The following is a 24,429-nucleotide window of genomic DNA, read 5'->3' as shown; positions in this document are numbered from 1 at the left end:
TTTGGATTGGGAAGAAGGAGGTGTAGGGGGCTGGAATGTGGGGGTGATTGGCTGCTATAAGTGAGGAGGCCAGAGCCTGAAAAGACCTCTGTATTCCAGACATGGTACTACAAATGCCTTTCAGGAAAGAATTGGTTTTCTGAATTTGGCTGGCCAATGCCTGGATGGCATTCCCAATGGCAGGCTGACACCCAGAGATGCTCCTCTGGAGGTCAATAGTCTCCTCACTCAGGGCAGCAGGGGTAACAGGGGCTCGGACAGAAGTGCCTTCAGAAAAGGAGACACCCACAATCTTTGGTGAGCGGGCATGGCCAAGCGTGTGTGGAGCAACAGGGAGGGTGGTGACAGAACTGGGGGTGGCAGACAATGATGGTATAGGAGTATGTCTTAGGGAGTGGCCATTGGAGGTTGAATCAGATGATGAGGATGTAGCTCTGGTCTCCTCTGTGGCACACCCCTCACTCTCTGGGCCACTGGGTCCTTCTGTGTCGGTGGTGTCTAGACCAGAGGTACCATGGCCAGATGCTTCCCCACTTGGTTGTGCCCTGTCTCCTTTGCTTGCCTGGGATGATGCTGCAAATACAAAGACAAAATACAAAGAGAAAAGGGTCAACACCTGTTCCTGTTAACACTTGAACACAGCTGTGATTAGCAAATATTACCATGATGTCAGCAACAAACTACATAAAGTGCCTCCTACTTGTACCATACCATATGCATGCATTTCATCTGAAATGTCACAGGATCTGCTGGTGTACAGGGAGTGGGCACTATGCCACAGTTGAATAGCCACAGTAACTCTCTCACAGCCTGGACAGGATCCCATACTGGGAGATACATGTGACAGGACCTGATTTCTGTAGGCTGAGCATACAGAACCTACATGACACTCACATTTCCATCTATTCCATGAATGACAGTACATCATGTGGCCATCAGCAATGTGGCATGTGGTTTGTGTGGTAACCTGAAGGGCACAGTGAGTCATGACATGCCTTCGAGACAATAGCTTTGCAAGGTCAGATGTGGGTTGAAAAATCTGTGGGACTATACACATTGCTTACACGAGCCTCAAATGACTCAGACATGATGCATACACAGTTCATGCTCTCATGCACATGCATGTTGTCCACCATTTACAACCATCTTAAAGAAAGAAATGTCATTGGATGATATTAAAGTATCCTTGCCTATTTGTGTGCATCCAACATAAGGACGATCTAGGACCCCAAAAAAATCACACAATAGAATTTGAATGAACACAACATATAGTACTGACCACCAATACCTTCACAATGTACATCCCATTGATGCCACACAGACAGCCACAACAGGCACACAAGAAGTTTAATTGTCACACAGTGACGTGGTGAGGTGAGTGGGGCTGAGGCAGGGGAGGGGTGGATTAAGGGGTTGGGGAGGGTGGGGGGCAGGAGACGGGTTATTTTTTTAAGGAGCGGGGTAGGGGTTTAGGTAGTTTTTTTATTTAGGGTGGGGGCAGGGTAGTTTAATTTTAAAGGGATGGGGAAGGCTTAAGGAAGGGAGGGAGGAGAGAAGAGGAGGAAGGATCAGGATAGAACACAGTGAGGTAATTGGGGTTGAAGCAGGGTTGGTTGGTAGTTTTTAGCGGTGGGGCAGATTTAAGGCTGAAGGTGGGTTGGGGTTTCGAAGTGCTTTAGCTTTAATTTTTAGGGGTGGGGGTCACAGTATTTTTGTTTGTTTTATGGCTCAGGTGGGTGGGGGTTGCAGGTAATTTCGTTCTTAGGGGCTGGGGTGTGGGGATCAAGATAGTTTATTAGTTTATTTTTTTAGGGTTTAGGATGGGGAAGGGGCTTGGGTAGTTTACTTATTAGGGGGCAAGGTTTTAGAGCTCAGGGATGGGGATGTCATGGTAGTTTAGCTTTTAGGGGTGGGGATAGAGGTAGTTTTTTTATAGGGCTCGGGGCAGGTGGGGGTTTGGGGTAGTTTATTTTTAAGGGGTGCAGGAGTTGGGATAGTTTTTTCTTTAGGCTCAGGGTGCGTGGGGGATGTCGGGGTAGTTGAATTTTATGTGGGGGAGGGTCAGGATAGTTTGTTTTTAGGTTGAGGGCAGGTGGAGGGGGTCGAGGTACTTTATTTTATAGGGGTGAGGGTGGAGGTGTTGGGATAGTTTTTTTTAGGGTGGGTGGGGGGTGTTGGGGTAGTTTATGTATGGGGTGGGGGTTGTTTTGGGCCTCAGGGCGGGTTGGGGTGGTATGATAGAACCAAGCACGCCATTTTGCATGCCATTTCTACACATGCATTTACTAGGCATGCTTTTACAATGAAAATTCATTGTATGGGCATGCATGGTAAAGGCATGTGTGGAAACAACGCAGTCGTTGTTCTGACCGCATTGTTAAGGCATGAGTGGTTCCAGCATGGCCCACATCATCCATCCCATGCACCCTACCTCAACTGGCCTGTGCCTTTGCCACAGGGTGCCCCCTCCACCTTGTTACTGGACCCTCAGTGTCCGTATTGTGGAGCTGCTCCTCAGGACCCCTAACTTGGAGGGGCATAAGATGGTAGACACTATGCTCGTGACACAGATGGCAGAGCAAATGGCTTTCTGTGAGGTGGAATCAACAGGGCTGGGAGGTGAAGTTATGGGCACAGTGAGACTCACTGTTGCTGTCTGACCAGGTTGCCCAGATGGGTCAGAACCGTCCTCCACTACCAGAAGTCCAGGAGTGTTGTCTTCACTGAGGGCTTCATCACTGGGTGGGGGGGTAGTGGCAGTCTTTTCCATGGCCTCTGTTTGCCCAGAGGCAGCTCGACCTGTTGATGTAAAATGTACATGGTTGTATTGTGACATCTACCTCCAACAGTGTAGTGTTACAGTAAGCAGGGAGCCTGTACAAAGTTAAGTTGTAGTTAATCCATTTGTGCCAAGTAACTATGGTATTGGGTGATTAGACACCCAATTTGACTCAAGCAGCTGCTGAGATGTGCAGATCAGTTGCATTTGGGAGGAAGGCCTGAAAATGACATCTTGCCAACGATGCAGCCAACACAGTGCAGGATATGGCTTTGACAATTTTGAGGCCTAATTGAGTGGGATGCAGGAAGGCAGCAGGCATAGGACTGTTGCACATGTGATTAGAGTCATCATGTAGACAGTGCTGTGTCAATGTGTTTGCTGCCTATACCAATCTGGTGATGCATCTTGAGGCCTTCGGAATACTTGTTGTACACACTGGGTAATGTGTAATTTCTGTCCTCAATAGTTTCAGTTTGGGTTAGCAAGTACAGATGGAGCTATGTCGACAGACACTTCTTGTGAATGATCTATGCCTGATGACTCCCAGGTGAGTACACTTCATTTGGGATTTGACAGACAGGGGTCTTTGGGCAAGTGGGCACTGTGCTGGTGTTTGGAGTTACAGAAACAGGACCTTCTGGGAGTTGCAGTCACTTCACTCTCTCTATCACACACTTGACAAATGTAACCTCTCCAGGTGAGTAGACTTCATTTGAGAGTTGACAAACAGATGTATTGGGACAAGTGACTACTGTGCTGGTGGTTGGAGGTATAGCAACAAGACCTGCTGGGAGTTGCAGTCAGGTAACTCTCTCTATTACACACACTTGACAAAAGTATCCTCCCAAGTTGAATCAAATTCATTTGAGAGTTGACAAACAGATGTATTAGGGCATATGACCACTGTGCTGGTGGTCTGAGTTACAGAAACAGGACCTGCTGGGAGTTGCAATCAGGTCACTCTCTCTACTACACACACTTGACAAATGTAACCTCCCCAGATGACTAACCTTAATTTGAGAGTTGTCAAACAGGGGTATTGGGGCAAGTGACAACTGTGCTGGTGGTTGGGCCTTACAGAGGGCCTGCTGGAAGTTGCAGTCTGGTCACTCTATCTACTACACACACTATGCATATGTTCTCCCCCAAGGTGAGTGAACTTCATTTGAGAGTTGACAAACAGGGCTACTGGGGCAAGGACTATTGTGGTGGTGTTTTGAGTTACAGAAACAGGGCCTGCTGGGAGATGCAGTCAGGTCACTCCCTGTACTACACCCACTTGACAAATGTATCCTCCCCAGGTGAGTAAACATCATTTGAGAGTTGACAAACAGATGCATTGGGGCATGTAACCACTGTGCTGGTGGTTGGGTGACAAATGTAACCTCCCCCGGTGAGTAAACTTCATTTGAGAGTTAACTGACAGATGTATTTGGGCATGTGATTACTGTGCTGGTGGTTGGAGTTATAGAAACAGTGCCTTCTGGGGGTGCATCCAAGTCATTCTCTGTACTACACACATACATATGTTGAGTATTACATATCTATATGCAGATTGCATTTAGGTTTGAATATACATGAACATGTTGAGACATGCATAAGGTCTTGGATGATTTTTTGATATTGAAAGACTTACAGGCACCATTTGGCACATGGCTTGTCATTGGCCTTGGTAACTGTGATGTTTGAGAAAACAATACACATTGAGAGTGTTACAACACAGAAACTCTGGGCATTGAATGTTGGTGATGTACATGAATAAGACAATGGGCACGTTGGTAAAGGTGAGCTGTGAGTATGCATGGCATTGCATTTTGGTGACATTTTTATTTTGTGACTTACCAGACTCCACTCCCACAGGCATTCCTGTTTAGCCCTCAGGATGCAGGATGCCCAAGACTTTATCCTCCAAGGAAAAGAGACTTACTGGGGTATTGGGAGGGCAACCTCCAGTCATCTTTGCCACCAGTTGTGCCTGGAGACCAGGGAATGAACCTTGTCCCTGAAGTTGTTCCACCTCTTCCTTATGTCGTCCTTAGTGCACAGGGTGGTGCCCACAGCATTCACTCTGTTGATGATCCTGTCCCACATTTCCATTTTCGTGCTGGGAGGAGTATACTGGACTTGTGTTTCAAACAACTGTGGCTCTAAACTCAATACTTCATCTGCCATGACTCTTAACTCATCTACAGAAAAACTAGGATTATTAAAACGTGACATTGTGGGCGAAAACTACAGGTGACAGCACTTACTTAACAGGGGAAGTGCAATAGGGTGTGAATGGACAAAAGTATTTGAGGGTGTTCAATAGAATGGTGAAAAATAGGGGTGCCTAATCTATGTAGTCTATGGAAAATCTGGTGCTCTGGCTTCTGTGTCTTGCTGTGGAAATGCAAATGATTGTGGTTAGTGGAGGGGTGTGTTTTAGAGTGTCCTTTGCAGGTGTGTCCACTGTGACAATGTATGTCAGCTCTGTTGTTTTTAAATCAATCAAATGTGCAGTTGCATTTAACTTTGCTGACCGCGAACCACCATGGTCCGGATGGCCATTGGCTGACAACCACCAGAGGATTGCCATGGCGACTTTGTGATGGGAATATGCTCAGTGGTTGGTCGCGGTGCTGACAACGCTGGAGGTCGGTCTGCCAATTTCAAGGCCGCCGCGCAGCTGGCGGTCTGCCTTTTTTGCTTGGTGGTTGGTAGTCCTGCCTGTGTCACTTGTAACAGGGCAGTCTGGAAGACCGCCGGAATGGCGGTCTATTCAGGACCACCAACATGGTGGTCCTGCAGTCCAACTGCCAAATTCGTAATCAGGCCCTTGGACCCTCAGTGCGAGTTGACTATAATATTATGTTCTGGGATATACACCTGCAGCCAATTCTGAGTGGTCTAATGTTCCAGGGCATACAATTATGGGTGCAGGTACACTGGACCAAATTTTACCAGGTGTGGACACACACCCGTTAAGCAGCAGCAAAGCAGTGATGTTCATATTGCAAGAATTGCTGATAATACAACCATCTGGCTAATACTCTTTGCATTATGGGAACTGATTTTATTTGTACTTTTGACAGAAAATAAATTTTGGGGTAATCATATTATTGTCAGAATTACGTTACAAGAACAACATACTGTGTGGCTGATACTCAAGCGCCTTATTCCTCATCAAAGCTTGCTTTTTCTCATGCAGGGGGATTCTGGTGGCCCTTTCATCTGCAGACGTAGTCATGGCGCCCCAGTTCTAGTCGGAGTGGTCTCTTGGGGGCTAGGATGTGCTCGCAGCTGGGAAAGCAATCTTTTCAAAATGCCAGAGTACAGAGGATCCCCTGGAATCTTCACAAACATATCAGAACTTATTTCATGGATCTATTGTGGCATCAATAAAGGTAAACACAACATATAATTAACAGTTTACAGAATAAGTTAAATAGTTCTTAATAAAAATCATAGCAGAATGAATGACTGAATGTGATTTTGTATAGTGCGTGATTACCCAAAAAGTGTCTCCTGACAATGTTAAGCAACCACATAAAAAATAGATGGTGTGCCTAGAAGGCTAGAACAGCAAGAGCTTGTACAACTTTCAGTGGTCCTTCATAATCGGTAGACTGAGAGAAAGACAGTTACACGGCTTGGCTATATAGAAAGAAAATTAGTGACACCCATTGGGGTTTTCTTGATGATACTAAAGTAAGAGAGCAAATGGATCTAATAGAGTGATAGCTCTTGAACGTATCCTGTAAGTAGCAGTAACCTTTACAAAATGCTGAGCTCTGCACATAAACCTCTTCCCTACTGAGAGCCAAAGCAATGCTGACAGATTGTAGAGTTGTGAACACTTTGGATACCTAAAATAAGGTGAACACATACATTTTGAACTATTTGCAACCTGTCAAGTAAATACACATGCAATCAAATAGAGATATTCAAGAAAACTAATTAGGGCAATACAAGCGCCTAAATAACTGATAGACCGAGAATTTAATAAGCACATCTTCTGCAGCAGCATGATGTAAAAATACCATGTAAACGTGACTTTATTTATCCAACCACCGAAAATCAGCTCTTGATCCAAGAGAATGTCAAAATGCTATACTGCTTGGACTAGAGAGGGAAAGACCCAGATTCCTATGCCACAATTTGGATGCTCACCAAGTAGTGTCCTTCCGTGCCGCCTACACCTCTGTTTTGTCTGAGTTGAGTTTTAAAATCGTTATCGTCATCCTGTTGGATACAACTATCAGACAGTCTTGAAAATCATTCCATGACCACCCAAAAAGCCCATGCAGATGAATGACAATGTTGTTAGCATATGCCACCAATGACTTGGCAAAGATCCTTATCATCTGGGCCACTAGATACAAAAATATATTGAAAAACATGAAGCTGAAAGACGAGGCCTATCAAACTCTATGTCCCATTGCTTTGCAAGCAGATTAATAGGGAAAGGGATGCCGTTTCAGCTCTGTATTTAGAATATGAGGCTATTCAGTCTAGTGCACTGTCTTTAATGCTTTCCGGTACAGTTGGGATAGAAAGACCTTATGGGAGACAACATTGAAGATGACAAAGTGAAAGTCACAGTGCCTTCTCTGTTCCTCATGAGACAATGATTTATGGAGTGCTATCATTGTGCATCTGTGAATGGTGATTACTAGCCCACACCACCTCCCTTGAGTAGGCCTTGGACTGCTCTGCTTTGCTACCCTAAGGGAGTCAAGCGCTACAATGGGGTGTTTGGTTCCCGGGGACCCATTGTTTGAGCAGTCCACACAACTTTTGACCCATTTTCTTACATATGGCAGAAGAGATATTGGCCAGAATATGGTAACTTCTGGATCACTGTTTTCAATTTTAGGCCTGGCATTAGCCAAGCCCTTTTGTTTTGTTGTTTGTACTTACTTAAGAAGACTTCAGTCAGCCCCCATCCTCCAAAGGTCTTTTATTGTGTCACTCAGAGATTCCTCCGCTGGCACAAAAAAATTGAGGCAGATGGTAGGCCCACTTCAGCCATTGGTTAATTTCACTGTAAGAAATTGGGTTATTAGTGAAAGTGTGTGACTACCCACTTTAAGCAACAAACACAATCCTTGTCTTGGTGAATCACTAAAGTCACTAAACTAACCTGAGCTCAACCCCCTGGTAGCTATCACACAGAGAAGATTGGCTTAATTTAGAGGCAACACATTAAATATGTATGCAGTACCAAAACAGTAATAAAGTCTAAACACAACACAATAAAAATCCCAGACTGAATTAGAAAAATATCCAAAAAAACATTAAGCACTAGAGTAGGACCTAGGTGTGATTTGAGGTTGAGCATGATAGAGCACAGATTTGATAAAGGGACCAGGTTCAACCCAGTCAAAGTATTTATCTTGGGACCTAGGGCCTGATTTAAATCTTGGCGGACAGAGTAGTCACCAATGGCATGGCATGGCAGATGACTTTATGTCTGCCAGTCCAAGACTACTCAGCCCACCAAATTTATAAATGTCATAGCAGGCAGTCATTTATAAAGTCATTGGCAGGAATCGCCATCATGGTCGTTCCTGTCAATGCATTTTACTGTTTGTTGTAAGGATGAGTAGGAAAGACGCAGCCCTGTAACAAACAGTAATCTTTTTTTCTTTAAAAAAAAGAAAATCCTGAAGAAGGATTTTCTTTGGTAAAGAAAAAAGTAATCCTCCCCTTGCAGTGGGAAGATTCTCCCATGGAGGATGAGAATTAAAATGTTTTACTGTTCCTTACCACCAAGTTTTACGTGGCAGTAAGAAACAGTAAAATAATGACTTCATGTCCGCCAACCCAAGTTGGGAGGGTGGACATGTAGTCATTTCTCTGATGGACCGTGCTCCCCAAGGCTGTCGGAAGGGGGTTTATTATGGTAGATACAGTGTAGTTTCCACCTTGATTTACCTAAACGTCTGCCCTCATCTAAACGTGGCAAGTGGACCACATTCCTGGTGGTAAGGATATTCTATCATCATTGTTACGGACTATCCTTACCACCAAGAATTAAATTGGGTCCTTAGTCTCTTAGTCTTTGGTGGGGCAGGACAGCAGGCAGTAGCTGAGGAAGGCTCCATGAGATCAAAAAGCCTCAACTGAGTTCCGAATGAAGCTGTTGGTTTGTGGAAGGAAAGCTCTTTCACTCAGTCATGATTTCTCCATTTGCATGTCTTTGCTTTTTTGGAGCTCAGGTTCTTAAAGCCGAGAAATGTTGCAGGGTGTGTCCGAACAGAGCTTCATAGGACAGGATAGGATTCCTGAAAGGTCTTGCTGCAGTGGATTTGCTGTCATGAAAAATCTCTGGGCAGAGAAATAATTGTTTCCTGCCCAGGGGCACCACACCTCGGTTGGATCAGTTTGGCAGGTTTGTCCTGGTCCTCCGGAGGTCTTTTGGAGCCAAAAAGTTTCTACGTCCCAGTTTTTCAGAAGTGGTAGAAGTCCAGCCAGATGGAGTCAGGGGTCCAGGATTTCAAGAACAGCACTGGTACGTCAGTACTCTCTCCATTAGAGGCCACCAGCAGAGCCCAGGTCATGTCCAGTTGAGACTAGTCAGCTGGGAATATTTGAGAACGATCTGTAGCTTGTTTTGCCCTTGTAGTATGAACAGGAGATCAGCCTTATGATCTTTGGAGTCCAATTCTTTTCCTGTATATAAAAGGGAGCAGGTCCAGTCCTTCAGAGTTCTTCTCAGGTCTCAAACAGAAGGTTCAGTCATCTTCTTCTGATCTGCCTCAGGCCCAGTAGTATTCTGAAGGGGGTCTGGGGATGTCACATTTATGCCCGGTACCAACTTGTTGGTGTGGTTGAAGCCCTGTTACCAATGGGGTAAAACCCCAGAGCTGTGGCCAGGGAAATAAGCAACAATCTGTTCACTGCAAACCAGTTATAGAGGTAGCTCCCTTACACTGGGATTATTGCCTGCCTGACATGAGACAAAAAGAAGGGGCCTGTCCAGGTGTATTCTGACATCAGCCTGTGACAGAGGAATAGAAAGCAGCTTCTCATATTCAGGCTTTTGTCGCTACTTTGGAAGCAGTATTCAAACCTCATCTGGAGCTTTGGGGCTTTAGCACTTCTTAGAGGGATGCATTTTGAGGCTTACCCAAATGAGCCTCTAGAGGATTTAGGCAGGAGTAAGGTAACTTTCTCAAAGTATATTTTCCCTAATATTTATTAAACAAAATCCAACTTTACCACTGAAATGAACTTTGAATAAATATTACAAAGAGTCCAAAAATGATGTTTCCTAGCCAAACAAAACATTATTTAAATGTAAGAGTGCATCAAAGTGTTTCCCTACTGAGGAGCCAGCAGGCTACAGCAAAAGTAGCTTTTAGTCCCAATGAGGACATGGAATTTTTACATGCCCTACTTTTAAATAGCAAACTTGTCAAAAATCTTTATTTTCACAGTTCCAATTGCAGTTTTTCAACTGCTTCTGTTAGCATAGAATGATAGGCCTGAAACCATGTTTGCACTGCCACTGTAGTGAATGGCAAAATAGGTGCTACAGTCCACCATTGACATTTTACTCACAGGCTGTCAGTCTACTTTGAACCATGTACTAAGGACATATAGGTAAGTTAATAATGCTAATTAGGGTTATACCAATTCACCAATGTTAACAGGGGGAGCACAGACACTTTACTACTGGTAGTAGAGATGACGTGCACAGAGGTTTACAACCAGAAAAAAATGATATGGCTGGTGGGACAGCAAGAAAAAGATGGCCATTTCCTAAATTTACTGCGAGTGATTGCATTCTCCGTTTCAAAAGGAGCAGATCCACACTCAAGTTAATTTCTGTGCCAGGGGCTACAATGGCAATGTATGCTTTTTCAGCCCAAAAATATGTTTTCTTTTGGACAACTTTTGTTAGATTGATGAGGGCCTGACATCGTCCTCCATACTTAAATATTTGCAAAACCCAGAACAAAAGAAGCATTAAACAGCCAAAAGACTTGCAGTACAAGCCAGGCCTCTCAGATTTGTCAATACTTTTTTTTTCAACAATGTTGTGGCCAAGGAATGTTTTCAGTCCGTAGGTACAAGCTCACTTGATAAGGAAAAGTGTCAAACATACGTCAGCTTGGAATAATTGCATCATTAGCTGACTTAAAAATAAATGCTGGAACTGGGTCCATTTGACAATCCATACAATAGTTGTAGATTGGGAGTTGTGTCAAACTGAAGTTTTGTTTGCCCGAAAAAGAGTATCCAAACCATCACAGTTTGAATGAGAGAGAGCAAGAACCGTTCTATTGCATACAAGATTCTGGAAAAACGGAAAATAGTAAACATCTTTTATAGTTGTTAGTTGCCCTCTCTGTGAGGGCTATATTATCAAATGTGAGTTTTCTGGACAAAATATTAGTAAGTTTATTTTGCATTTAGAATGTCAGGTTTACTTCAATGTGTTCAATCAGCCCACCACACGTGTTCTGATTTCTTGCATACTCAAGGGTAAGTGTTCCAAATACCAAGTTGCTGATGGTAATGTACTACAACAGCGAACAAGTTTTGGTCTTAAGTGAGTAAACAAATCTAAGTAGAATAGTATTAACACTTGACAATTACGATTTAATGTAGATCTTCCTAGTAAAGTACGAAGGAAAGTCTTAATTGTATTAAAGACACGGAGGTGAGTATTATGCTTTCTTTCCTTGCTTTATTTAAATAGCAGCCACAGTCAAGAGAAAAAACTACGAATCCCAATAGGCCAAGGAAGAAACTCTGCCAATGGGAACAAAATAGAACCAACATGATGAACCAATCAATATACGGTAAACATAAGATAAACCTAACTTGACTGCAAGTAGCCTTCTTTTGCAAGAAGACTCATGAATAAGTATTATACATTGGCAAAATGCAACAAATATAGAAATAGCCAAAACCAAAGAGAAACAGTCTTGTATGAAGTCTATATGAAGAAATACAACACTAACGGGTGGAAACAGTTCTGACCAGAATTTGCATGAAGGAGAAGGTGTGATATGTCAAGGTGACTTTAAAGAAACTTGAAGAGCTCGATCCTTTTCAGTTGTTTGATGATGCAGCAGAAATGAAACTGTTAGGGTGGAAAAGAACATAATTATTATGATGTTGCAGTGGGATAATACTAGCCTCCGTGTCTTTAATAATATTAAGACTTTCCTTCGTAATTTACTAGGAAAATCTACATTTTATGTCAAGACCAGAGGCTCATATTATGCTTCTTTAAAGCAAAGCAATCACTACAGAAGAAACTGTATTAACCAGTTTACAATAAGAGATAAGAAAGATGACATTATTAGACCAGTCAGCCAATCTCAGAATGTCCTCTATTCGAGAGCCTGGCCAAAAGCTCCCTGGGATGAATGAGCTCCAAATCTGGAAGTATCAAAACCTTCAAGGGACATTACCCATTTGACCCTACAAGTTGGATTGGGAGAGAAAACTGGTTTAATGAGGTTTCTTGAAGGAAATAAGAAGTTGCATATTAGAGGACAGTCTTTTGTTCGCATGTTTTCAGGCAATTTCCTACACATGCTGATTTGTACACTTTTGTAGTTCAAGGAGCCCAAGATTTGGAGATGTACTCCGTAGCTTCTTTCAAAATTCCTGGATAAGATTGGGAAGCCCTGCTACCTTCTAAGTTGATAGGTGTAGAGAATTGTTGAGGATCAGATTGTGCTGGAACCTTTCTGGGTTGAGAAGGAGTTCGGGAAAGGATGGGAGAAGAAATGGAAAGTCTTCTGCAAGTTCTAGAAGGGGAGGATCCCATACCTGAGACTGCCAGAGTGGATCCAATAGGACTAGAATTGCCTTTTGTCATCGTACTTGAGTGAGAACCCTGTTGATCATTTGGAATGGAGGAAAGGCGTATTGATCTACTGAGACCAATCTTGTTGAAAAGCATCCGTTGCTAAAGCTAGAGGATCCTGGCCCAGCTGAAGAATTGAGGAAGCTGAGTATTCAAGAGGGGTGCATAGAGCTCTATCTGTAGAGGTCCACATTTATGAAGCAGGATATTGAAGATGGAAGGATCTGTCCTCCAGTCACTGGAGTGGAACAGGAATCAGGAATTCCAATCTGCAACTAAATTGAATTTCCCTGGTAATTTTTTAGCCCAAATGGATTCCTTTTTTCATAGACAAAACTACCAGAAGCTTTTTGCTAACTCTGCTAAAGGTTTGTACTTGGTGCCCTCTAGGTGATTGATGTACCTGACTGCCAACAAGTTGTCCATTCGAAGAAGTATGGAAGATTGAGCTTAGATTTTTATAAAACTTTTTATCGCAAGAGAGCCTGCAAGCATCTCTAGACAGTTGATCTGCAATGGAGATTCCTGTGGAGACAATGTACCTCCAGTCAATATTCGAACACACCTTTCACCCCAACCGGTCAGACTTGCATCGGATTATAATGCAAGATCTGGAGCTGAGGCAAAGATAGTCCTGTGATGCCGCGGAATACCGCGGCGTCCCTTTTTTGGGCCACAGTCAGGCCGAAAGTCTGCATCTCGGGACGCCGGAACCGCTACAGCCCATCTTTTGTTATCGCCCTGAATTTTCCTGCTGTAATGCGCCCCAAGAGTCTTGTTTTGAGCTCTGGTTCGCGCATTGAGCACTGGCAGCCTTCCTGACCTTGTACCCCACTTAGCTACTCAGTTCTTTTTACTTATTTTTCTTCTTTGTCTTCTTGCGTCTTGTCTTCTTTCTTCTTGGGTCTCCATATTGTCTTCTTGTGTCGTGGTTGTCTTCCCAGCATGCATTGTATCTTTCTTTTCTACTTGACTTTTCTTCCCATTCATTTCTGTGTAGACTTTCCCAATAGAAAATGGTGTCATTCGTTTTCCTGTTTTGTCACTTCCTGTTTAACAGCATATCAGTAGTGCAGTTCCTTCTTTCTTTGCTTTGCAAACACTTCCGTCTTGGTGGTGATCCTCGCTCCTGTTTTCAGTTTTCCACTCGCTCCTGCTTTTTTCTTGCAGTTTTGACCTATATTTCTGTCTTTTTTCATTGTTTATTTGTTGTCTTCTTTTTCAGGAGATCCTATGATGGAGGTTTTTTCCCATTACTTGGGTTTTTCCTCTGGGACTCCTTCTGGAGGTGGTTTTTCCAGTTGGCAACACTGTGGCTACTAGAAGGGGTCGCCCTTATCTTGGTCAGTCCAGAGCCATTAAGAAACCAGGCGTCCATGCAAGTACTGCAGCCTATGGCAGTAAGAGATGTGCCGACCATGACAAGTCCTGTCATTCCAAGCTTCAAGCTTATCTAGCCACCATTGGAGTTCAATACAGGATTTGTGATCTAGGGGGATGGAGTCTGAATAAGCTAGACCCCTGCAAAGATGACGAATTTTCAATCTCTGAAGAGCACGATAGTGGAGAGGGCCTGGGAATATGGCTTGAATTGATGAGGAAAGCAGTCCTACAATCCTTGCAAGAGATCTTAGGGAGATGGATGGAAGGCTTAAAGATTGGATCATCTCTGACTTTATATCTTTCACTTTTGACTTGGGTAGGTGAAGAGTCGCTTCTATGGAGTTTATAAGGAACTCTAGAAACTCCATGTTTTGAGAAGGGACAAGATTCAATTTTTGTTTGTTTATGAGAAAACCCAGGTCTGGTAGAAGAGAACAAGTGTATTGCATTTGGGAGAGAAGGGATTGAAGATTCTGTCCCATCAACAAAATGTCGTCCAGATAGATGGTTAATCATATACCTTGGGCCCTGAGATAGGCCACTACTGGCTTCATTAGTTTGGTGAAACACCAAGGAGCTGCCATTGAAATTGGAGAAATCTCCTGTGATCACGATGAATAGGAATAGGAAGGTAAGCGTCTTGTAAATCCAAACTAACCAACCAGGCATTTTGTAAAATAGCATCTCTGAGATGCAAAATGGTTTTCATTTTGAAATGACGGCATACAACAAATTGGTTGAAGACTCTTGGGCCCATATTTATACTTTTTTGCACCGCATTTGCGTCATTTTTTGAGGCAAAATCAGCGCAAACTTACAAAATACAATTGCATTTTGTAAGTTTGCGCCACTTTTGTGTCAAAAAATGACGCAAATGCAGCGCAAAAAAAGTATAAATATGGGCCTTAGATTTATGACTGGTCTCATTTTTTTGTTTTTCTTGTGTACCAAAAATATTAAACTTAGGAAGCCTAGGTGATGAGGGGAAGTATGTTGAATTGCATGCTTTTGTAGAAGGGACTGGATTTCCTGAGACACCAGAGAAGTCATTTCTGCAGAGAACTTTAGAGGGGAGGGAGACAAGTCTGAAAAGGGGTGTCGTAAAGCTCTATAGAATACCCCTGAACAGTGTTTAACACCCATGGATCCGAACTGATGGATTCCCATCTGTGGAGGAGAAATTTTAGACAACCCTCTACAAAAAGATGGCCAGAAGGAACACTTACTTGCGGGTTGAGAAGTCTTGTAGAGGTGCTGACCCTTGCATCTGAAGCCTCTTGATCTTTTCGGGTAAAATTGAGGACAGAAGCCTCTTTGAGTCCATAAGGACAATTCTTCTGGATCAATAGCAGTATTGTCCAATCTGGCTGTCTCAGCCATATCAAAAATAGGAGATAAAGGACCCACCATATCCAGCATTTTGTCTTGGCACATAGACCATGTCCTGTCGACCCCTTTGGGTGGGTCTTTGCCAAATTTTGTAAAGAATGTCTGCATTGAAGGATCGATTGTGGAAGTGACAGTAATATGTAGGGGTAATGAGGGTCTTGGACTTCAGCCTTCAATTTATCTCTTGTTTGCTTATCCAGAGGAAGATGTAGTTTGGCTATAGTATATGCCCCTACATGTTGTGAGGGAAGCCACTTGGTAGAGTTGGGATGGTGGATGAGTTTAGGGTCAAACATAGGATTACCTTCCGAGTCCAAAACAGTTTTGGAGTCAAAAGGATCATTAGGTGCGACAATTATTTTTTGTTTTTTAGGAACTGGACCGAACCAAAAATCTGAATTGTCTGGATTGTTAGTAGCATTGTCAGAATGAGGATCATTATCCGTATCATGAATGGTAAAGATCACAATCTTTTGTGCACTGTTCTCAAAGTGCTTAGTTTTGCCTTTACATTTGGCTCCTGGAGTATTCGATGAGACAAAATCTAGCCTTCCAGGAGCCCTTCTCTGATCAGTCAGCCCCTGCCAGGCTGAGCCAAGCTGCCTTGATGTGATGTGAAGTGGCCTACATTGAGACAATGGACATCTGGTGGGTGGAGATCTGCAAGCTGCGGAGCTCTAGAAGGCCCTGGAAAGTTGGCTAAATACGACACTAGGTCTTGATTCCCTTGGTGTAAATTTAATAATTCGCAATCTACTGACTGTGTTACAGTTCTACGATCAAAAACTCTCTCAAACTCACAAACAAAATTTCTCCAGTTGTACAACAAGGGACTATTTTTACGCACAAGAGGAATTGCCCAAGTAGCTGCATCCTCAGTCAAATATGATAACAAGAAAGCTACTTTGGACTGGGCATCGGGGAAAGTATGTGGTCTGCAGGTGAAGTGTAGTCCCACTTGAACCAGGAAAGATTGCGCTTTGAAAGGGTCACCTGAGAAACGTTCTGGGGGATCTAAAGGAATTGCGGAAGGAACATTTAGGGAAATGTTTGTTGGATTACTTTCAGAAGGCTGAGAAGAAGTACCTGGCCAGGACACACCTGTGGGACTTTGTTCCTTCTTCTCTACCTTATCTTGCAACTGACTCACTCTCTCAGCTAAGCTAGTTGTCAATTCTTTGGATGATACCACCTCTGCCTGGAGCTGGGTGATAGCTTTAACTAACTCGTCCAGCAAGGCCATGCTGAGAGCATACACAAACCAGGAGGATAATAATTCGTGGGCTCACTATTCTGTCAGAGTCACCAGATCCTCGGGGTTTGCGCACGTTCCCAACACGTCCACCACTGAACAGCTCCAAGACTCTGATAGATAAATCTAAGAGAGTTCAAGAGGGGAAGAGGGGATTAGGAAGGGAAACAGCTGGGAAGGAGACCTGTAGTAAGAAAAAGGTTAGAACACACAATATGAAAATTATATCTCCTGAAATCAATACTAGACTATGATCCTAAGCATAATCATTCTGAAAACATGAACAATCTAAGAATTAAGTTTAAAATGACTAAGTTTCAAGATGGCCGTATACCTGTAAGGGAATCAAGATGGATTAAATGAAAACTTTCTTAATCAACTACTTTCCTTTAAATGAGAATCAGAAAAACATTCTGACTAAATTTTAAACCAGTCATATAAATCCTTTTTTGAGAATGCATACTAGAACCATACAATATTGCATCTAGAAACTCTGATCTTCTGTGTACTCTTAAAATGTTTCAACAAAAATTGCGCATATTGTAGATTTATATATATATATATATATATATATATATAGTATACACCATAAAAGGAATGTGCACCATGAATAACACAATATGGATTCAAGAAAACAAATCACATAACTTGTCAACTCTAATATTACATGATAAATATCTTAGAATAGTGGCATACAATAAACAACATGAATTAAACTCGAGGAGAGAAGATGCATCTTGCCGATTCAAGTGTCACCATGTAAAATGCCAAGAAATGATAGTACGCAATGAATATCAAAGTCAAATCATCATTAAACAAATCGCGCGTCCTGCCGGTTCGTAAACCACGATGTAAATGCCAAGAAATAACAGCTCACAATGAACAAGATCAAAGTACAATGAAACGAATCGCGCGTCTTTTGCCGATTCCTAAGCCACCATGTAAATGTCAAGAAATTGTAGCGCGCAATGAACAGCAAAGTTAAAACACCATAAAACAAATTGCGCGTCTTGCCGATTCTTAAACCACCATGCAAATGTCAAGAAATGGTAGCGTGCAATGAATAACAAGATTAAATTATCATGAAACTAATTGCGCGTCTTGCCGATTCGCAAGTCACCCTGCAAATGTCACAAACACTCAAGTGCGTATTTCACACGTGCAAAGTACTCTGTCAAATCATAAAAAAATTAGGCCCAAGAACATGAGAGTTCTCGATAACGGCGTCAGGAGGCCAGCACAACCACCGTCTTACCGCCCAGAACAAGGATCTCCAAATGAAGGATGAAAGTCAGATGTCTGGAAGATCAAATAGGCCACCGGGACAGGAGCTCAGGAAGTAGCTGCTGCTCTGCACCTGGACCTCTGAATAGTGAGCACTTGGAGCTGGGCTGGCTCCTTTTTATAGAGTCTTGGCCCATCCCACAACCACACCCAGGCCTGTTGCAGGGAAAGTCTCTAGAAGGCCCTGGAAAGGGACCACACCCTAGCACACTCTGAAAGCCTGCAGCAATACATTGCAAATGAACAGCATTTGTAAGCACATTAAAAATAAGTCTTCAGGATTGAACTCTGCAATACAAAAGGTTAAACAACAACATGTCAGCACAATGCATAAATTACGTTGTTTTGAGAGTGCTGGGTTTTTGCATTCTAATCACCACTGCCCTGGTGTTGACAGTTTTGCTACACGTAGCAGGAAGTGGTCACCCCAGAGGTTGGCACCCTGCAACCCATAGGTCAGGGGTGCCCCCCTGCTTGCCAGCCCAGGAACACTGGAGAAATATGGGAGAATTGCCCAGCAACTCAGATCCCTGCCTGAAACTAAAAGGAGAAGAAGTACTGCACTGTTGGAACCCTAGCCTGAACCCCAAAGGTCTGCACTCTGCATGACTGCACTTGCTGCACACTGAGGAACTACAGCTCTAAGGACTTTACCTGGCTTCAAGAAATGAAGGAGTGGACTCCCTGACAGCAACAGGTTAGCAGAACTTCACCTGCACCATCTCCCTCAAGAAGTCCCCAGCTGGACAGCCTCCAGTGGCCTTTGAAGGAATTGGCCAGGTGCATTCTGGGAAACGTAGTCCCACCATCCCGAGGACCATCTCAGAGCTTCTAGACTTTTGGATTGGTGTTGTGGATGCCCAAAGATCCCTTCATGGAAACAAGAAGAAGGACTGTCCTGCTAGACCCTTGCACTGCACAAGAGAAGACTGCACGTGCTTCACACTTTGGTCTTCAGCTCAAAAGGGATGTTTCCTAGCTTTTAAAGGATTCAGGAGTGGAGTCACTGTAAGCAACAGGTATAAAGGAACTACTAAGAGTTACTTGAATCAACTCCTGCCAGAAGAGCCCCGCTGCACAGTGTTCAGTGGACCTCTAAGGATTTGGCAAGGTGCATTGTGAGAATTGTAGTCCCAATGTCCCAAGGAGCAACTCACAGATTTCTGGAACCTTGGATTAGTTTTGTGGACCACTTTCCTGCATCAAGAAACACTACTGGAAGTAAGCGTAAAATTGTTACATTGTTGGTGGCCAGACCTCTTGACCTTGTCCCAGTCCAGCACAACCTTTTTTTATCCCTTGGAGCGCTATTTGCTTCAAATCGCTAGTTTTACTTTGAATATTTAAAAAATCATGTCTCTGGTTCCCTACATTTGATTTTTGTCATTTTGGTGTCATTTTAATCGTAAAAATATAAGATATTTTTATAAATCAGTGTGGGATTTCTATTATGTTTTGTGTCTTACTTATTTAATGTATTGCTGTTTTAAATGCTTGAAACACTTGTTTACTTAGATGAGCCTGTCTACCCACAGCCAAGCTACCAAGGGTTGAGCAAGGATTAATTTAATGAGCCCTTGGCTGGACCTCATGTGTGATTGTGGCCTTACTGCTCGCTGTAGGTACATACTGGCATCTACTAATAATTCACCTTCTAACAATGGGTTTTTAAGACTACTGTATAATTGGAGAAAGTGCCAAAGCAACTAACAGTACCATGATATCTCATCTATCTTCCTCTTCCCAGTCCTTACAGCGAGAACCTGAGAATGTCCCTGAGGATTAATAAATGAGCACTTACTGAGTGGGAAGGACAAGTGTCTCAAAAAGAGAGAGTTTAAGAATGATGTTGTCTGAAGAGAAACAGGAGATTTAGGAAAGGGGCAAAGTTGAATAAAAGAATAAAGAAAGAAAGGTTTGCTAAAACAAAAAAAGATAAATAGTTACTTTTTATTTATGAAGTCAGTCTCAAAGCCACAACAAATGTTGCCAACATTCATAACCTATTATAAGGGAAATTATAGTAGATGTAACACAATGGCAACCTTTGGAATCTCCACAAACTACCAAAATTACACTTTACCATACACAGCAACAGGAACTTTCAAGGGTTATTTACCATGGTTTTGCAAAGGTGCTCACTTGGCGTGAAGTGACAACCTATTGATTCAACTGACTTACCAAAAGCCTACGTGCACAGAACAATATGAAATTGTAAGCTTCAGTCTCCTTCATGCAAACCATACTGCATAAAATGCTAAACTCCCCTATGGACTCTGCTGTGTATTCCCATATCCAGAAATGAAGGATCTCTCAGTCCTTGAAAATCAGTGAGACAGAAAACTCTGGACCTCACCTGACAATGAAGCAGATGGGTGCGTAGCAAGAGAAAGAAATCGGAGAGAGGCCTGTCTTTGCTCATTCTGACTTATGCAGCTCCCATGCTTTTAATCATATGCCTGCAAAGACGAATAGTGGAATTTTAAAGGAAGCAATCACTTTAAAGGAGGCTTAGCCTGATTATATTCTAAAATGTAAGTTCTTACATTCAAAGTTGAAGCTGTGGATAAGGAGCTATAATTTCTACCTTGGAGACTACAGTGAAGATGGAGCAGGATAAGAGTGCTGGGTGGTATCAAGATTTGTTTTCATAACATGAAGACATAGAAAAACATTTTAGAAGATCGAATTTAAGGTTTGCTGACATCCCCAAAGGGAAAAATGAAAGGGTACAGGCATCAATTGTAATATGATTCGGTTGCTCAGCAAGCCTGTGAGGAAATATGTCTTCATTGCTGCAGATACTTTAACGGTGAAAAAAACTATTTGTTTCAAGAGCCCATACAGTTCCAATGGGCCTTTTGAGAACACAATTGTCTCCGTACTATTGTAGTCTTCCAAGTCTACACAATTAACCATTGGTGTGTGTCGGACGGCCAGGAGCCGTCCAACTCTGCAGTGCTCATGTGTGTTGAACTGCCCTCTGCTGTCCACACACATAGCACTGGAAATCCCTCTGGTGCGAGCATGCCATGGAACCAGAGCTTCACATTTTCCCAGCTTTCATCTTCTTGCTCCTGTACCAGGAGCACGAACGCCGGTGGCGAAGACCACGGTGAGTACTGCACCTACATCACAGGGGAGAGAAAAAACAGGGACACACACACGCAACACCCCCAACCCCACCCTCACCCACGACAACACACACACTAATACATATTGATACATCACAGTTACACCCTCAACCCCCCTGGAAGAATGCAAAGACAAAAGGAAAGGAGTGTAACCATTGTAAACTATTAAAATCCAGTGCGCAAAAAAATATATACACTATTAACAAATATATGCACTAAGAATAGATTCCAGGTATTGCTCCATTTATGTCCGTGGAACACTGGGCCCACACTGCATGGGCGAGGCCTACACAAGGTACCCGAACATGACGGAGAGAGCACTGCAGGGGCATCAGATAGAAATAAAACAGGCACATCAGGGGGAAGGAAAAGGGGGGCACCTCAGCCGGATGAGTGCACAACGCCAAATCAACGAGGGGGCCCCATGCCCACTGTTCAATCCTGGGAGTGCAAAGCCACAGTCTCACAAGTCTCTACAGTGGGTGGGTTGCCCACTGTTCAATCCTGGGGAGTGCAAAGCCACAGTCTCACAAGTCTCTACAGTGGGTGGGTTGCCCACTGTTCAATCCTGGGGAGTGCAAAGCCACAGTCTCTCAAGTCTCTACAGTGGGTGGTTTGCCCACTGTTCAATCCTGGGGAGTGCAAAGCCACAGTCTCACAAGTCTCTACAGTGGGTGGGTTGCCCACCGTTCAATCCTGGGGAATGCAAAGCCACAGTCTCTCAAGTCTCTACTGTGGGTAGTTTGCCCACTGTTCAATCCTGGGGAGTGCAAAGCTACAGTCTCTCAAGTCTCTACAGTGGGTGGTTTGCCCACTGTTCAATCCTGGGGAGTGCAAAGCCACAGTCTCTCAAGTGGATAACAGTCTCCACTGGTTCTGTAGGGGGCTTTGTGCCCAGAGTGCTTCATCCTGCCAAGGACAGAGGTAGTGGATGCCTGTCTCCACTGGTTCTGGAGGGGGCTTGGTGCCCAGAGTGCTTCATCCTGACAAGGACAGAGGTAGTGGATGCCTGTCTCCACTGGTTCTGGAGGGGGCTTGGTGCCCAGAGTGCTTCATCCTGCCAAGGACAGAGGTAGTGGATAACAGTCTCCACTGGTTCTGGAGGGGGCATTGTGCCCAGAGTGCTTCATCCTGCCAAGGACAGAGGTAGTGGATGTAAATCTCCACTGGTTCTGGAGGGGGCTTTGTGCCCAGAGTGCTTCATCCTGCCAAGGACAGAGGTAGTGGATGTAAATCTCCACTGGTTCTGGAGGGGGCTTTGTGCCCAGAGTGCTTCATCCTGCTCGTAGCGGACTCAGTAGCGTCAGTGCTCTTTGCGCTCATGGTCCAGCGGTGCTTGTGGCGGTGGTGTCCATTGCAGCGGTGCCTGTGGCGGCGGTGTCCATTGCAGCGGTGCCTGTGGCGGCGGTGTCCATTGCAGCGACTCAGCTGCTGGCGGTCCTGTCTGGGCCAACGGGGCTGGTGCTGGCGGTCCTGTCTGGGCCTGCAGGGCTGCTGCTGGCGGTCCTGTCTGGGCCTGCGGGGCTGCTGCTAGCGGTCCTGTCAGGGCCTGCGGAGCTGGTGTTGGCGGTCCTGTCTGGGCCAGCGGGGCTGGTGCTGGCGGTCCTGTCTGGGCCTGCGGGGCTGGTGGTCCTGTCTGGGCCTGCGGGGCTGGTGCTGGGGGTCGCATCCTGGCAAGCGGAGCTGGTGCTGGCGGTCCTGTCTGGGCCTGTGGGGCTGGTGCTTGCGGTCCTGTCTGGGCCAGCAGGGCTGGTGTTGGCGGTCGCCTCCTGGCCAGCGGGGCTGCTGCTGGCGGTCGCCTCCTGGGCAGCGGGGCTGGTGCTGGCGGTCCTGTCTGGGCCAGCGGGGCTGGTGCTGGCAGTCCTGTCTGGGCCAGCGGGGCTGCTGCTGGTGATCGCCTCCTGGGCAGCGGGGCTGATGGCGGTCGCCTCCTGGGCAGCGGGGCTGGTGCTGGCGGTCGCCTCCTGGGCAGCAGTTCGCCTCCTGGGCAGCGGGGCTGATGGCGGTCGCCTCCTGGGCAGCGGGGCTGGTGCTGGCGGTCGCATCCTGGGCAGCGGGGCTGCTGGCGGTCGCCTCCTGGGCAGCGGGGCTGATGGCGGCCGCCTCCTGGGCAGTGGGGCTGGTGCTGGCAGTCGCCTCCTGGGCAGCGGGGCTGATGGCGGTCGCCTCCTGGGCAGCGGGGCTGATGGCGGTCGCCTTCTGGGCAGCGAGGCTGATGGCGGTCGCCTCCTGGGCAGCAGGGCTGATGGCGGTCGCCTTCTGGGCAGCGGGGCTGATGGTGGTCTTCTCTGCCGTGCCGATCCTCCCAGACTTGCCAGTTTCTTTTGCCCCTTCCCCACCTTGGAAGGTGTCGCAGCTGACTCCACACTCCCACCTGTACCCCTGGGAGCGGCTTTGATGGCTGGTGTCTTCCCCCTCTCCCGCCAGGCACTGGCCAACTTTCGATGCTTGACAGGTGGGGGGCTGTCCGTGCTGTGGCTCCTTGCCACACTGCCTGCCCTGCTGCCTGGTGCACTCCATAATCCGGTGACTACTGGCACCACTGATCCCGGCGATGTTATGGCTGAGGTGCTAGGTTGGGACCTGGAGAGTCGGGCCTTAGGGGACTGACGGGGTGGGGGGTTGAGGGAAAGAGGTCAAGGGTGGACAGGAAACGTTTCTTGGGAGCACTGGGACGGGTAGCTGGAGGGGGTTTGGGAGTGGAGAAAGAGGTTGTGGTTGTAGGAGGCGTACGTTTGATGACTTTGGATGAAGGTGCATGTGCTGGAGGGTGTCGTGAGGTGGATGGCTGTTGGGTTCATTTGTGCCTGCATTTGTGTACCTTGGGAGGTGGCGTCACAGACACACTGGGAGAGGACACAGGGAATGTGTGAATTGTAGTGGGGGTGGTGACTGCACGTGAGCGGGGTGTGGTGGTGATGGAAGTAGTGGTGTAGATATAGTGCATGCAGTTGTGAGTGGAGACGAGACTGGGAGGGAGGAGGGAGACGAGGAGGAGGGGGACACAGTGGAGGCAGTGGATGTTGCTATGTCTGCATGCTCGTCTGATGGTGTGCTTGGGGTAGGCTGAGGTACAGGGGTGTGGGTCTGGGTAGAGGAAGTTGGAGGGGGGATGCTAGAGACAGGGACAATGGCTGCCATCAGTGCTGAGGCCAGAGTCTGAAAAGCTTGTGAAGGGTTGCCTGACCAGAATGAATGCCCTCCAGGAATGCATTCGTCTGTTGCAACTGCCTCTCTACACCATTGATGGCATTCAAAACGGTAGACTGCCCAACAGTGAGAGACCTGAGGAGGTCAATGGCCTCCTCACTGAGGGCAGCAGGGGTGAATAGGGCAGGGCCTGAGGTGCCTGGGGCGAAGGTGACAGAAGAAAGACATGTCGAGTGCATGC

At 45.4% G+C, this 24,429-nt stretch overlaps 1 protein-coding gene across 2 annotated transcripts in view; it reads left to right on the top strand.

Annotated features, from left to right (window-relative positions):
* The window catches only part of OVCH2 (ovochymase 2), a 919,743-nt gene that overhangs the window by 447,617 nt on the left and 447,697 nt on the right, over window positions 1-24,429 (top strand). For both annotated transcript variants that reach the window (XM_069223557.1, XM_069223556.1), the window contains exon 7: window positions 5,973-6,168. In XM_069223557.1, coding sequence (XP_069079658.1) covers window positions 5,973-6,168 — 196 coding nt within the window. The remainder of the gene's footprint in view (window positions 1-5,972; window positions 6,169-24,429) is intronic.

This window comes from Pleurodeles waltl, chromosome 3_1, assembly GCF_031143425.1.
Source record: "Pleurodeles waltl isolate 20211129_DDA chromosome 3_1, aPleWal1.hap1.20221129, whole genome shotgun sequence".
Lineage (NCBI taxonomy): Eukaryota > Metazoa > Chordata > Amphibia > Caudata > Salamandridae > Pleurodeles > Pleurodeles waltl.
Note: the sequence above shows the minus strand (reverse complement) of the source record. Positions and strands in the feature narration are given on the sequence as shown.